This window comes from Amblyraja radiata, chromosome 3 (genome assembly GCF_010909765.2).
Source record: "Amblyraja radiata isolate CabotCenter1 chromosome 3, sAmbRad1.1.pri, whole genome shotgun sequence".
NCBI classification, from domain to species: domain Eukaryota; kingdom Metazoa; phylum Chordata; class Chondrichthyes; order Rajiformes; family Rajidae; genus Amblyraja; species Amblyraja radiata.
Window position 1 is genome coordinate 25,364,591 of NC_045958.1, and position 15,052 is coordinate 25,379,642.

At 42.9% G+C, this 15,052-nt stretch overlaps 1 protein-coding gene across 6 annotated transcripts in view; it reads left to right on the forward strand.

Moving 5' to 3' along the window:
• Positions 1-308: 308 nt before the first annotated feature.
• Positions 309-15,052, forward strand: part of dmxl1 (Dmx like 1) — a 240,997-nt gene continuing 226,253 nt past the window's right edge. For all 6 annotated transcript variants that reach the window (XM_033017479.1, XM_033017480.1, XM_033017481.1 and 3 more), the window contains exon 1: positions 309-983. In XM_033017479.1, the coding sequence (XP_032873370.1) occupies positions 897-983 (87 nt within the window). In that variant the 5' untranslated portion in view covers positions 309-896. The remainder of the gene's footprint in view (positions 984-15,052) is intronic.

The window sequence follows — 15,052 nt, forward strand, 5'->3', positions numbered from 1 at the left end:
TTTCGACTCTTTATGTACTGCCTCAGAATAAATTTACTATTCTTACACTATAGTCGTTGCACGCTTGTACTTGCATATCATCCAGTTTATATGTTGGATGATTGTCCGGATTGCATGCAAAACTGAGAATGTCACTGTATCTCGGAATAATAAAGTACCATTGGACCATTGTGCCCGTAAAGCTACAGCAAGTAAGAAATTCATTGTTCCGGTTCATATGACAAGTGAGGTAAACACTCTTGAAATTTGGTTGGACTTAAACCTGGCGATGTTATCACATGTTCTATTTTCCACCGCCCTGTGGTCTCTCGACACAGTCCATTGCTCTTCACACCAAATGGATAGCGCGCAGACTCCTCGGTCGTCCTGTCGTTGCCATTCAAAATGAAAACAAATCGCAATTCCCAATGCCGCTGGCGTTTTTTTCCGATTGCTCACGGCTGTTCAGGGGAATAAAGGCCCGTCCAAGGTGACCGTGATCGAGTGTACATTAACTTCAGAGGCGGCGGCGGTAATAATAATAATAATTGTTCCTGCGCCACTCGCTCGGGTCACTGTCACTCCGAGCCCGGGCCTGCGGCCTCCCGTCGCCGTGGCAACGCCCGCCGGCTCCAGTCAGAGGCGCCCGGGGCCCGGCCGCTCTCGCGAGGGAGAGATGTGTCAGCAAGATGGCGGCTGTAGGCTGTGAGCGGCATCGGTGAGGAGAGAGAGAGAGAGAGACACACACACAGACGCTACTCAACAGACACGTCGACAGAAGTGTGCGAGCGCAGACCCAGCCCGTTGGGGCTGTCCGACGAGTGCTGCCGCCGTCGTTGCTGGCCTGAGATGAGCCCAGAGAGCGATCGGGCTGGGTAACCCTCTGCCGAGCTACCTGCTGCCAGCGAGAGGGGAGGATGAATCTTCATCAGGTCCTCACCGGCGCCGTCAATCCCGGCGACAGCTGTTTCTCAGTGGGCAACGTCGGCGAACAACCATTCACGGTCAGTGTACAGGAGTATGGAGGCACTGGCGGGGCGGGAGGAGGGGGGAAGGAAGGGGGGGGACGCAGAGCGGGCAGTCAGCTGTTCAGCCACCTCTGTCTCCACTGGAGAATGCTGGCCTTGGCCTCATCACCTCTCTTGCCCCCAACCCTAACGACTGTATGGTCCGAGAATGAAAAAGAGTGCTCTCCTTTCTACCAACTTTCACTAAATCATCTTGTCCTTCGAGATGACCACGCACCTGTGGGAGCTAACATTTCCTGATTCTATGAATTCAACTTGTTCTGTCAGTCTTGTTTAGTAATGTACCTTAACCTGTTTTTGAACTTCCTGCTTGAGAGAAATGGGTGGTGATAGTCGAGGCACTAGAAATGCAGGTGACTTTAACATTCTGGGAATGTTTCGGTTTAAGTTATTAAATTTGCCCCCTTGTGTTACGGGATCAAGCAGACCAGGAGACCGCAATTTCATTGCACGATCTAAAAAAAATAGTTGCAAGACATCAGGAAATCTATGATATGCGGCAATAAGACTTTTAGAAAGTTTATCCTGTTTATATTTTCATTCCAGTTTCTTCTTAAGCCATGCTGAATATTGTACACGTGTGGATTAAATTAGTACTAACCAGCTATGTACAATAAACCATAGTTTCATTGAATAGTTATTTAACTACAGTACTAGTGCTCAGAACATTTTCATAAAGGTGAACATTTGGATAGAATAAAAACGTTTCACTAATGATTTGAGAACTTCTGTATATTTGGGATAGACGTTTTGTTCAATCTGGAGAATATATTTATTTGAAGACATTTTTGCATTTTTAACATAAAAAAATAGGTTCAAAGTGGAATGGAAATGCACAGAGCTATTGCGTTGATTTATGTACAAATGCATTGTACAGATTGCCAATACTGTCTAGTTGGTATGAAAATGTGCTACATTTTGGGTAATGTACAATTATGCTATGAGTTCTGTTGATGCACATATTTTTAAGGCATTCCTTATGTATTTTATAATAGTGGTTACTTGGCAAAGTATTATTTGGTTTCTGTGGGAATCAGTGGGAGATTGCCAAAAGTTGACTGGCTATCAAATGTGGAGTCTGGTTTAAATGCCTTAACACTATTTCCCCACTAGAATGATTGTGCTGGCAAACATGTTTTAATCCCTCAGCTGTGTAAATAATCGTTAATGAGCGGAGATGCTGCAAGTAATAAAGGATTTAGGGTTTGATAATAAATCACTTGCAGTTACTTGTTTGAGAAAAGTAAACCAAAGCAAATTCTGTACATATCATTAGTTTTTCAAATGGCGTGAATTTTACTTTGGTTGGGCTAAACCAGTTTATTTTAATTATAAACTTAATCTGATAGTCAGTCATCGGCAGCATATATTAAAATGAATGAGTGGAATGATTTCACTTATGTATTTTAATGGAATTTTGCTCTAATGCTTGTTTCTGACTGTAGTTTTACATTTTGAGCTAAATTAATGGTGTACTTTGCAATACAAAACCAACCATTCTCTTAATCTAATCACAATTCACACTGAAAATATGTGCTGATATGTTAAACCTATTTTCAGAGGGATGTACAACAAGAAAGTAACCACAGATTACTAATAAATTAATAGAAACAAAAGAATAGGTGCAGGAGTAGGCCATTCATCCTTTGAGCCACCACTGCAATTCAACATGACAATAGCTGATCATCTGAAATCAGTACCCTGTTCCTGTTTTCCCCCCCATATCCCTTGATTCCTTTAGCACTAAGAGCTAAATCTAACTCTCTCTTCAAAACATTTGAAGCTGAGAAGAATGTAATTGATCTGAGAGGAGTCATAGATCGAGGAGAATCACCTCTGTGTTGTAGGAAAATGTAAGAGATATGATGGAAAAATACTTGGATGAGAAAAATATTTGGCTTGGATGTTTTCTATCATTTTAAACCTAGACAGAACCTTGCTTAAACGACACTGCGAGTACTGTATGCAGTTTGGATCAACAGCTTATAATACGGACTTATGAGAAATGCAAAGACAATAGACAATAGGTGCTGGAGTAGGCCATTTGGCCCTTCGAGCCAGCACCGCCATCAATGTGATCATGGCTGATCATCCACAATCAGTACTCCGTTCCTGCCTTCTCCCCATATCCCCTGACTCCGCTATTTTTAAGAGCCCTATCTAGCTCTCTCTTGAAAGCATCCAGAGAACCTGCCTCCATGGCCCACTGAGGCAGAGAATTCCACAGACTCACCACTCTGTGAGAAAAGTGTTTCCTCATCTCCGTTCTAAATGGCTTACTCCTTATTCACAAAGAGTGATACCATAAATGAGAGTCAACAACTTCAAGTTCCTGGGCACACGAATCATTAACGATCTAAAAGGTTAAATGCTTTTAAATATATATAAGATACACGGTGGAATACATGACTAGGTTGGAGCATGTATTCCTTCTCAAGCAGGCTTTCTCCAGTGGATGGATAAGAGAGAAAGACAAGCCCGGGCTTGTCTCAGGTTGATGTATATTGAGACAATGACCGGTGCCGTTGAAATGTGTCTACCAATTGATAAGAGCGACAAGCTCAAACTCGTCCTGTAGTGATGTATATTGGCTACATCTTGTGACCATGACTAACATCTTTGGAATGTGATTGTGATGTGACCATGACTAACATCTTTGGAATGTGACACACAGTATAAAACACCGTGCAAATCTATGTTCATTGAAGTGGTGGCGCAGGGAAGTCAAGTGTCTGTTGCTTATTTGACTGGTGTATCCCCGTCACTTCAGCCAGCAGATGATCAGCAATGCCTGAGTTGGTTTACCCAACGTTTTTGTGAGTTGTCTGTTTTTTTTTTAAAGTAGTGAACCGTATCAGATCTGCCCTGGATCCAGATATCGATGCAATCCATCAAGCCCTCTATTTTCTTATTAGATTGAGGAGATTCGGTATATCCACGATTACCGTCTTGAACATGTGTATGGTTGAGAGTATATTCGCTTGTTACATCATGGCCTAATTTGGCAAACTCAAACTCTCAGGAGCAAAGGAGATTACAAAAAGCAGTGAACACTGCTCGGTCTATTACGGGTACTGATCTCCCTATCATCAAAGCAGGGCTCGAAATTAACGGTTGCCAGGGTGCCAATGGCCACCTAAAGTCCCGCCGGGCAACCTAAAAGCCGAGTCATTTTGCCCGGCTTGGTAAGTGAAGGAAAGCTTGGCTGATGTGGACAGCGGAATGCCTGATGCAAACTGTGCCGGCGTTTCCCAGAGAACTCTTGTCTTATCCTTGTTCCCTGCCTTGCCCTCTGGAGTTGCTGCTTGTTTGTGAACCAGCGGATTGGCGCTTGACACCACTGCAAATTGTTCTGTTGCTGTTGTTCCATTAAAGGGCCTGTCCCACTTTGTGATTTTTTTCGGCGACTGCGGAGCGTCAGTGACGGTTTTAAAGGGCGTCAGTCACTGACATTCTGCAGTTGTCGAAAAAAAACACAACGTGGGACAGTCCCTTTAAAGGACAAGAGCAACAAAACAATTTGCAGTGGCGTCGAGCGCCTGAGCCGCTTTATCTCTTCTTCCTTCTTCCCTTCTCCCCGTTCCACTCTTCTTCCCCTTCTCCACTCCACCCCCCCCCCCCCCCACTCCCTTCACATCCCCATCTCCCCCCTCTCCCTCCCTTTGGAGTGCGGGAGGTAACCCTAACCCTAACTCTAGGTTGATAGGCTTGTTATTTATAAATTATCCCTAGCGTGTGTGGGAGAGTGTGCGATGGATCGCTGGTCGATGCAGCCTTGGTGGGCCGAAGGGCACTGAAAGTGGGAGGGGGGGGTTGGAGAAGGGTGGCGGGGAGGAGGAGGAAGGGGTGGAGCGGGGAAAGGAGAAGGGTAGGGGGGGAGTGGAAAAGGAGGGATGGAGGCGGGAGGGGGGAAGAGGGGAGTGGAGGAGAGATGGAAGTTCAGTCTACACTCACTGAATCCAACCCTGTGAAAAGTTAGAGATGGTGATTTGGATCTGGAAGCTGACGAATACAAAGTAAAACTGAACGATTCAGACATCTTTTCATTTGCACAATTGATTTTATTGTATTAATTTTAATATATTAAGTTTAAAATCCATGCATTGAAGGAAGAATGTTTTTCATCCCCTCTGTGGACCCTAACCCCAACCCTAACCAGGCGTCACCCGCAGGACAGCATACGTCAGCGTGTGACACGGCGCACAACATGATGAGACACCCAAATGTCGCCCCTGGATTTTGAACAGTCCAAAATCCTGGGGCGACAGGGAGACAAGGCGCGTCACGACCCAACCACGACGCGACAACCTCTTTTCAGGCTGTCGCCGAAAATGTCGCAATAGTGGGATAGGCCCTTAAATCCCTTACCCAATGGGAGGGGGAGAGAAACTGCAAAGCCACCTGCCCACGTTTGGTCCATATCCTTACAAACCTGATCTATCCATGTACCTGTCTCTGTCCCTGTCTTTCTACCTATCTCTGCCCTTGAAAAGGTAATTTTAAGTCAACTTATGCCTTACCTTCACCAAAATACTATTTTGGAGACTTTCCAATCAGGTTTCAGGGCCCACCACAGCACGGAGTATGCCTTGTTGAAGGTACATAATGACCTACTTCTCACCGTTGACTCCGGCGACTGTGCAATCCTGCTCCTTCTCGACCTCAGCGCAGCATTTGATACTGTCGACCACACCATCCCAATTGACCGTCTCTGGTACGGGGTTGGTATTGATGGCACTGCCCTGAGCTGGTTCATCTCCTACCTCAAAGGTATGAGTTTCTCTACTAACATAGGCAACCCTTTCTCCTCCCCAGCTAGCCTCTGCTGCGGGGTTCCACAAGGTTCCATCCTTGGCCCCATTCTCTTCTCCCTGTATATGCTCCCCTTAGGCTGTCATTCAAAGGCACGGCATTTCCTTCCATTGCTATGCAGACGATACACAATTCTATCTCCCCCTGAAGCCCAAAAAACGATCAAATCTACTTAACCTTATCCACTGCCTCGAGGATATAAAGTGTTGAATGGCCCAGAACTTCCTCCAACTAAACGAGAGTAAGTCTGAGGTCCTCCTTCTCGGCCCCTCGGACTCAATCAAAATGATAGCAGGCAGCCTTGGAAGCCTTACCCCATTACTGAAACCTCATGTCAAAAACCTTGGCGTGATATTTGACTCAGCATTGAAATTTGACAAATAAGTCAATGCCGTGGTAAAAGCTAGCTTCTTCCAGCTTCGGACGATAGCTAAAATAAAACAATTCCTCCAGTTTGATGACCTTGAAAAGATCATCTACACATTTATCTCCTCCCGCCTCAACTACTGCAACTCTCTTTACACTGGCATCAGCCAATCTTCCCTGTGCCTCCTGCTACTGGTCCAAAACACCGCAGCGAGACTCCTGACGGGCACCCGAAAAAGGGACCACATCACCCCGATTCTGGCCTCTCTCCACTGGCTCCCAGTGCGGTTCCGAATAAATTTCAAGATCCTTCTTTATGTTTACAAAGCCCTTAACGGGCTTGTCCCCACTTGCATCAAAAGTCTGCTAACCCACCACACCACCTCCAGGTCCCTCAGATCAGCCGACTTGGGGTTACTGAATATCCCGCGGTCTAGGCGTAAGCTCAGGGGCGACCGCGCCTTTGCGGTTGCAGCTCCTGGACTGTGTAACAGCATCCCTCTTCCCATCAGAACTGCCCCCTACATCGACTCTTTAAAGATGAGTTTTTTGTCTCGACTTAACTCTCAAGCCTTTCTTGATGTCCTCTGAGGGAGGGCTATATGTATGTATTTATGTATATACTTAATCTATGAACCAATGTTGTATAACGTTAGTACCTCCACCAATGTAAAGCACTTTGGTCGACAAGAGTTGTTTTTTAAATGTGCTATAGAAATAAAAGTGACTTGACTTGACTGCCTCTGCTGTTTCTGTCTCTCTCTGTGACTCTGTCTCTCACTTACCAGTTCTCCCCCACTTTTTCATCAGAAACCCACCCTGAAATTTGGGCATTGAAGCTCCCCCTAATGCTCCAGTGTAGTGTCAAGTAACAGCCATGTTGCTGAAAAGGCTGTTGTGATACAGCATGGTGTTCCTGAAGTCCCACACCAGAAGAACTGCCCATCTGGACTCTCCTTGACCTCGTCCTTACCATACCGGCAAGTTCAGCTGACGCTGAGCGAGGTTTCAGCCGGCTGAAGTAGATGAAGACCACCATCAGAAGTTCCCTCCATGATGACCAGGTGACTGACCAGCTCCTCATCATGCTGCATGCCAGTAACATCAAGCAACTTGATCCCTGGCCAGTCATCAGCTTGTGGCATGCAGGAGGGATGAGGCCAAGGAGGCCTGACACGGGAGAAGACCCAGCTGCAGCATCTGCCTCGGACCTCACCCTGACAGTGACAAGTATGATGAGGAGGATGCTCTGCTCAAGAGCGACTCAGATGAAAATTAAAGTGACTTTTACATGTATTTGAACAGCTCTGTCTTTACTTTGCTTTTCATGAGATGGTTTAAATATCAAGCAGGAAAGTTACACAAGTTCTCACAAATATAATGTTTCTGGTCATTTAAAGTTGACCCCCCCCCCGTGCAAAAGAAAAAGCACTTCAGCCATTTCTCACTTGCCAAGTGCCATGATTGATTCAATATAGTCACCGACTTCCATGACTCATCTTCTAGGTGGGCACAGAGTAAAAGAGGTACATTCAAAAGTATGGTATAGGTCTGGTCAGGTAATAATAATAATACAGTATGTTACAAAAAAAAAGAAAATCAAGGTACACTTCCATTCGCTTTATTTCTTTTAAATTACAAAATCCTATAACAGAAGGGATATATTATGTATCTATTTTTCCCCTCTTGATGTTGTTACTGTGCCTACCTTCAAAGGTGTCAAACAGATCGATTCGATTCTTTATCAACTTACCTTGCTGTGACTGGGCACAACAGAGATTGATGATGGAAGATTCAAGAGGAAAAGAACCATCCTATGGCCATGTCATGATAATTTTAGGACCATGGTTGACTATGTGCATGGTTAAGCATATATGTTACCATGGTCCAGGATTTATTGACACAAGTCAATCATACGCTGAATAATCCAACCACGTTTTTGTTTTGAACTGGAAAGAAATAATAGAAATTGCATTCATTGCAACGTGTAAAAAGAGTTGAGATATTGTATTACAATTTTGCTGCATGTCATTGTGGTATATATCATGTCTTGATTGGTGAATATGTTTAGTTTGTGACATTATTTGAAATAGAAATAATATGTGAATGCTTCATTGAGCATAATTCCGACTGGTAATACGCACTTTGTCCGAGCACATTATCGCACGCGTCATGCAAGCCGTCTTAAATGACCACCTAAACTGTCATTCGACAACCTGAAAAGCTGCCTATGTTGCCCGGCTGGCAACAGTGGAAAATAAGTTAAGTGAGAGCCCTGTAAAGGGATCTATTGGAGGTGCCACCTCAAAGGCAGCCAGCATCATCAAGGACCCGCACAATCCTGGCCACGCTATTTCACATCATCAGGAAGAAGGAATAGGAGACTGAAAACTAACTTCCAGGTTCAGGAACAGCTTCAACCCAAGGCAGTCTTAACGCATGGGCACACTGGGCAGTTACCCGGGGCCCCACGAGCATAGGGGCCCCATGCTAATCTATGTATGTTGTCACTTGCTGTCACCATCTATGTGTCCCCTGTGCTGGTCACAGCCTGGACTTGTTGGGAGTAAAAGTGGCAGAGTGTTGTCTACAGACTAAAATTCTTTGACTTTGTTCAGTGTCTGTATTCCTTTTTCTCTGCATCTACAAATCGATGGAATGTTCTAGCATCGTCTTTAGGAAAAAATATTGTAGTCAAGCGTCTGTCTGACACGAGATGGTCGTCATATTTTGATTCTGTTCATGCTCTGTATGGGAGTTTCGAGAAAATTAAACATGCACTGGATTCTGTATCAGCTGAAACTGAACAGGAAGTGAACACAAGGCGAGAGGCAGAAGGATTGAGCGAGAAAATGGAGAACCTGGAAACAATCTTTCTCACAATTCTTTGGAATTACATTTTTTATTTATTTTATTTATTTATTTATTTATTCCGAACAAGTAAAGACATTAACGACATTAATATTAACAAAATCGAAATTATCAAACAATTGGACATTACAATCAATATTTACAAAGCAATGAGAAGAACAAAATCAAAGTTCCAATGTCCAACTCTGTGTCTGTACAAGCTCGAAAAGGAGTGAGAAGAAGAATAACTTATTAAATCTCACCCCTTTTCCCCAACACTTCTACCATATTTAAAAATCAATTCATTACCAATAATAATACTACCCTAGGCAATTTCCCGTAATACCTACAGACATATATATACATACAACTATTATGTACATACAAACTTCATAACTGAAGTACCCAAACATAAGTAAACAATAGTAAAGCAATAGATAAACACTAACCCCCACTTGTCAACCATCCCCTCCATCCCTGTACCCCTTGAGAATTATTTTTTTATATATCATTTTAAAATGATTCATGTTTGTGCATTGCTTCAATTCCCCGTTCAATTTATTCCACACTCCTACTCCACAAACCGAAATACAAAAGGTTTTTCTAGTCGTACGGACTTTTTGTTTCTTAAAGTTAAATATTCCTCTTAAATTGTAACCCCCCACACGCTCGTTAAATAATTTTTGAATGTTTCCAGGTAAATTTTTATTTTTGGCCCTAAACATTATCTGAGCTGTTTTGAATGTAACCAAATCTTCTAATTTTAATAATTTTGACTCTAAAAATAATGGATTCGTATGACCCAGATACTTAGCATTATGGATAATACGAATTGCTCTTTTTTGCATCATGGTTAATGAGTGTATCGAATTTTTATAGTTATTACCCCAGACTTCTGCACAATAATTTAAGTAGGGTAAAATCAATGAACAATAAAGAATACGGAGTGATTTGTAATCCAGAGCTTGCTTGGCTTTGTATAATACAGAGATACTTTTTGACAATTTTAATTTTACATGTTTAATATGTGATTTCCAGCTTATTTTATCGTCAATTATAACCCCAAGAAATTTATTTTCATGCACTCTTTCAACTTCCACCCCATTTATCTTTATACTTACTAGTGTATTTATTCTACAATTACCAAATAACATTATTTTAGTTTTACTCAGATTTAATGAAATTTTATTCCTATCAAACCATATTTTCAATTTACCCATTTTATTATTTTATCCAATAGCTGTTTTAAATTTTCCCCAGAACAAAAAATATTTGTGTCATCTGCAAACAAAACCAGCCTCAAGACATTGGACACATTACAAATATCATTTATGTACATGATAAATAATTTTGGGCCCAGTACATTCTTGAAAGAGTGAACAAAACATGTTAGAGGATGTGAACATACTTGTTGCCATGAATCTTCTTGAGTCTCTGAAAACCTATCTTCAGGAAATTAGAGACAAATTTAGTGAATACGAATTGAAAACAAGGAGTAGGTGTCCAGATTCAGATTAGAGCGATGTGAAAAAACAGGAACGAAAACGAAATGTGTAGGTAGGGGCCCCAGTACACTGCTTTGCCTGGGGGCCTATAATGCTGTTAAGACGGCCCTGCTTCTACCCAATAACCATCAGGCTATTGAACACAACAAACACCAACTAAACTTCAAGCTATCAGGTTTTTGTTTCTTTTTGCACTATTTATTTAACTTTTTTGTTTGCTTATGTTATTTATTGAGTACCATGTTTACAGACCTGTTATGCTGCTGCAAGCAAGAATTTCATCGTCCCATATCTCTAAAACACAATTAAACACTCTTGACTCACTTGTAGCCGTCTGAAAGGATTAAACACGGTCTCCCTTATCTGGGGGAAAAAATGACTGTAATGGGTTTGCAAGGATGGCCAAGATAATGAAAGGTTTAAATTGGGTAGCTCGAGTGGAGATGTCGTCATTTGCAGGGAAGAGCAGCATTAGGGAACCATAATATTAATTGTTGAAATCCAAACAAACAATTCAGTAGAAACATCCCTACCCAAAGATTTTATAAAATGTGGAATTGGTACCATGGGTAAGATATGTGGTGAATGGAATTGATGTATGAAACATGGAAAAGATTGTGAGGAAGAAAAGCATGGATGCAACATTTCACAGAAGGCACATTGAGATTTGTATAAATCGTAAATATTTGTGTGAATCTTTTGGGCTTATAATGGTGGGTTTTTTCTGTGTTCTAAATACTTTGTGAATATGGCCTGTAGAGCAGGGAAATTAGCCGTTGGTAAATTACAGCATTTTGAATGTAGAAATGGACCATAAAATGACTAATTTATAATACAGATAAATATTACGGTGTTGTCAGAATATTGTACTTGGCTTTATGCAATCTATATTTAAGACTGATCACAATGTGATGCAAGAAATGATATGAGAATTTGAATTGTTGGAAATAAACTAAAAATTCTCGGGAGAGATCTTATCTTTCAAGGATAAGAAGATCAGCAAACCAACATGAGATATGAATTTTGAAACCTGTTTAGGGTATTCCTATTGATTAATGATAGAAGTAATCTTAAAGTTTTAAATTACAGTGGATAAATATTTAAATGAAAGTCAAATACCAAGAAAATACAGAGTGATTCTTTTCTGTAAATTTTAGTGAGGTTAGATCAGCACAGTGGATCAACCAGCCTCTCATTGTGTTAAGTTTTCTTGATTTCCAAGCTGCAATGGCAATGGTTTTCTAAAAACATTTGATGTGGGGCCTATAATGTTTAATTTATTGTAAATGTCATATTCACACATAGATGTTTTGTCACAGTGGCTTGAAAACATTGATGCATATCAATTGAATCAACTGGCATTAAATTTGAATTGTTTGGTCAGGTGATAGCCCACCAGAATGATGCCTTGATACCTTCACTGACCTCCTCTCCCCCTACCAACCCTCACGGTCCCTCAGATCCACATCAGCCGGTCTCCTCTCCATCCACAAGTCCAACCTCCGCAGTTTTGGGGACAGAGCCTTCTCCAGGGCAGCTCCCAGGCTCTGGAACTCCCTCCCCCAACTGATCCGCAATTCCGTGTCCCTCACCATCTTCCAGTCCCGCCTCAAGACCCATCTCTTCACCTCTGCCTATCCTTAGCTCCACGTCACCCTCCCTTTTCATCTGTGCTTGAATTGCCTCATATTGTGTTTTGAACTGAATTCTGTCTTTAATTTGTGTACTAGTCATGTCTCTACTATTTATTTCATTCCCTTGCATGTTTTTCCTCTACTTGAGACTCTTGAAAGGCGCCCCTAAAAATAAAATGTATTATTATTATTATTATTATTCACTTTGAAGAAGAAATATAGCTTTCTCTTGGAAGCATCTATTGATGACAATTTGCTCTTGCATTACCATGGATACAGGCATACAGAATGGAAATAGGCCTACTGGTCCATCATGTTTATGCCAACGGGATGCCCCATCCAAGTTGTTTCATTATAACAGCCCCTATAACCCTTCAAACCCTTCCATCCAAATAGCTGTTTAAATGTCTTTTAAATGTTGTTAATGAAACTGCCTCAATAACTACATAATCCTCCGCCATTTCCGCCACCTCCAACGTGACCCCACCACTCGCCACATCTTCCCATCTCCCCCCATGTCTGCCTTCCGCAAAGACCGCTCCCTCCGCAACTCCCTCGTCAATTCTTCACTTCCCTCCCGCACCACCCCCTCCCCGGGCACTTTCCGTTGCAACCGCAAGAAATGCAACACCTGTCCCTTCACCTCCCCCCTCGACTCCATTCAAGGTCCCAAGCAGTCGTTCCAGGTGCGACAAAGGTTCACCTGTATCTGCTCCAACCTCATCTACTGCATCCGCTGCTGTAGATGTCAGCTGATTTACATCGGTGAGACCAAGCGTAGGTTGGGCGACCGTTTCGCCGAACACCTCCGCTCAGTCCGCAATAACCTACCTGACCTCCCGGTGGCTCAGCACTTCAACTCCCCCTCCCATTCCCAATCCGACCTCTCTGTCCTGGGTCTCCTCCATTGCCAGAGTGAGCAACAGCGGAAATTGGAGGAACAGCACCTCATATTCCGTCTGGGGTCCTTGCGTCCCCTTGGCATCAACATTGAATTCTCCCAATTTGGCTAGCCCGTGCTGTCCCCTCCCCCCCTCCCCTTCCTTCACCCTCTAGCTGTCTCCTCCCATCCGCCCGCCCTCGGGCTCCTCCTCCTCCTCCCTTTGTCCTTCTTTCTTTCCCCACCCCCTATCAGTCTGAAGAAGGGTTTCGGCCCGAAACGTCGCCTATTTCCTTCGCTCCATAGATGCTGCTGCACCCGCTGAGTTCCTCCAGCAATTTTGTGTACCTGCCTCAATAACTACTTCTGGCAACTCATTTCATATATCCATTCCCTCTGTGTGAAAAGGTTGCCCGTCAGGTTACTATTTAATCTTTCTCTCTCACCAAAAACCTATGTCCTCTAGATCTTCATTCTCCTACCCCAGGAAAAAGGCTTGTTTTGTAATTATGAGTTGCACAAATGTTTTACGTTATGCACAGTTTTATTTTTAGTTGTATAATTTGTGCATTTGTGTGTTGTCTGAGTTGATGTGCATGTGATGCTGCTGCAAGCAAGATTATCATTTCACCTGTGCTTCATTGTACTTGTACTGTATGACTAATTAATGCTATTTGGCTTGATGCTATGAAGCACTCTTGGGGATAGTTGCAAAAAAAGTGTGTAGAGTACTTTGTCCTTACTTAACAGAGTCAACCCTGATTGTCATTTTACATTTTGTCATCTATAATTTGCAATATAGTCTCAGAGTGAGCATAGTTTGTGCTTTAGGCCCATGCATACAGAGATGGCGTTTAGTCATTTTGGATTAAATTTGCATGTATATCCTGAAAGCCAATCTATAAATTCATCAGTTGTAAGCGCAGAATTAGGTCATTTGGCTCATCAAGTCTACTCTGCCATTCAATCATGACTGATCTATCTTTCCCTCTCAATCCCATTCTGCTGCCTTCTCCCCATAATCCCTGACAACGGCACTAATCAAGAATCTGTCGATCTCCATCTTAGAAATATCCATTGGCCACTACAGGCTTCTGTGGCAATGAATTCCACAGATTTACCACTTTTTGAGAAAATATATTCCTCCTCCTTTCTAAAGGTACGTCCTTTTATTCTGAGGCTTTGGCCTCGGGTCCTAGATTCTCCCACTACTGGCAACATTCTCTCTATATCCACTTTATCCAAGCCTTTCACTATTCGGTAAGTTTCAATGAGGTCCCTTATCATCCTTCTAAACTCTAGCGAGTGCAGGCCCAGTGCCATCAAACGCTCATCATACATTAACCCAATCATTTCTGGGATCATTCTCATAAACCTCCTCTGGACCCTCTCCAATGCCAACACATCTTTCCTCAGAAGAATGGTCTCGAACCAAAACGTCACCCATTCCATCTCTCCAGAGATGCTGCCTGTCTCGCTGTGTTACTCCAACATTTTGTGTCTACCTTCAATTTAAACCAGCATCTACAATTCTTTCTTATACATCCTTCCTCAGATATGGGCCTGAAAACTGCTCACAATACTCCAAATGTGGTTTGACCAGTGCCTTATAAAGCCTCAACATTAATCCATGTTTTGTATTCTAGCCCCCTCAAAATAAATGCATTGCATCCTTTGGTGATCTTGCTTCTCCCAGTTGGGCGGTACGGATCCTGAAGTCATGACTTGCGCTTGACTTGGATTAAAGTAAGGGAGAATTGCGCAAATCGTCAGACTCACTTTCTCGTCCCAGCCTATCAGGATCCAGTGGCTAGACATAGTTGAGATGGCTGGCGACAGGTCAGGATACAGTGGATGGCCACCAGTGTTCTACGTGAACATTGCGCCCTAATTGCACTCCACGATGCTTTGCTGGGTCCACCTGCCAGATTCCAGAGAGTTTATTGTCATGTGACCCAGATAGGACAATGAAATTCTTGCTTTGCTTCAGCACAACAG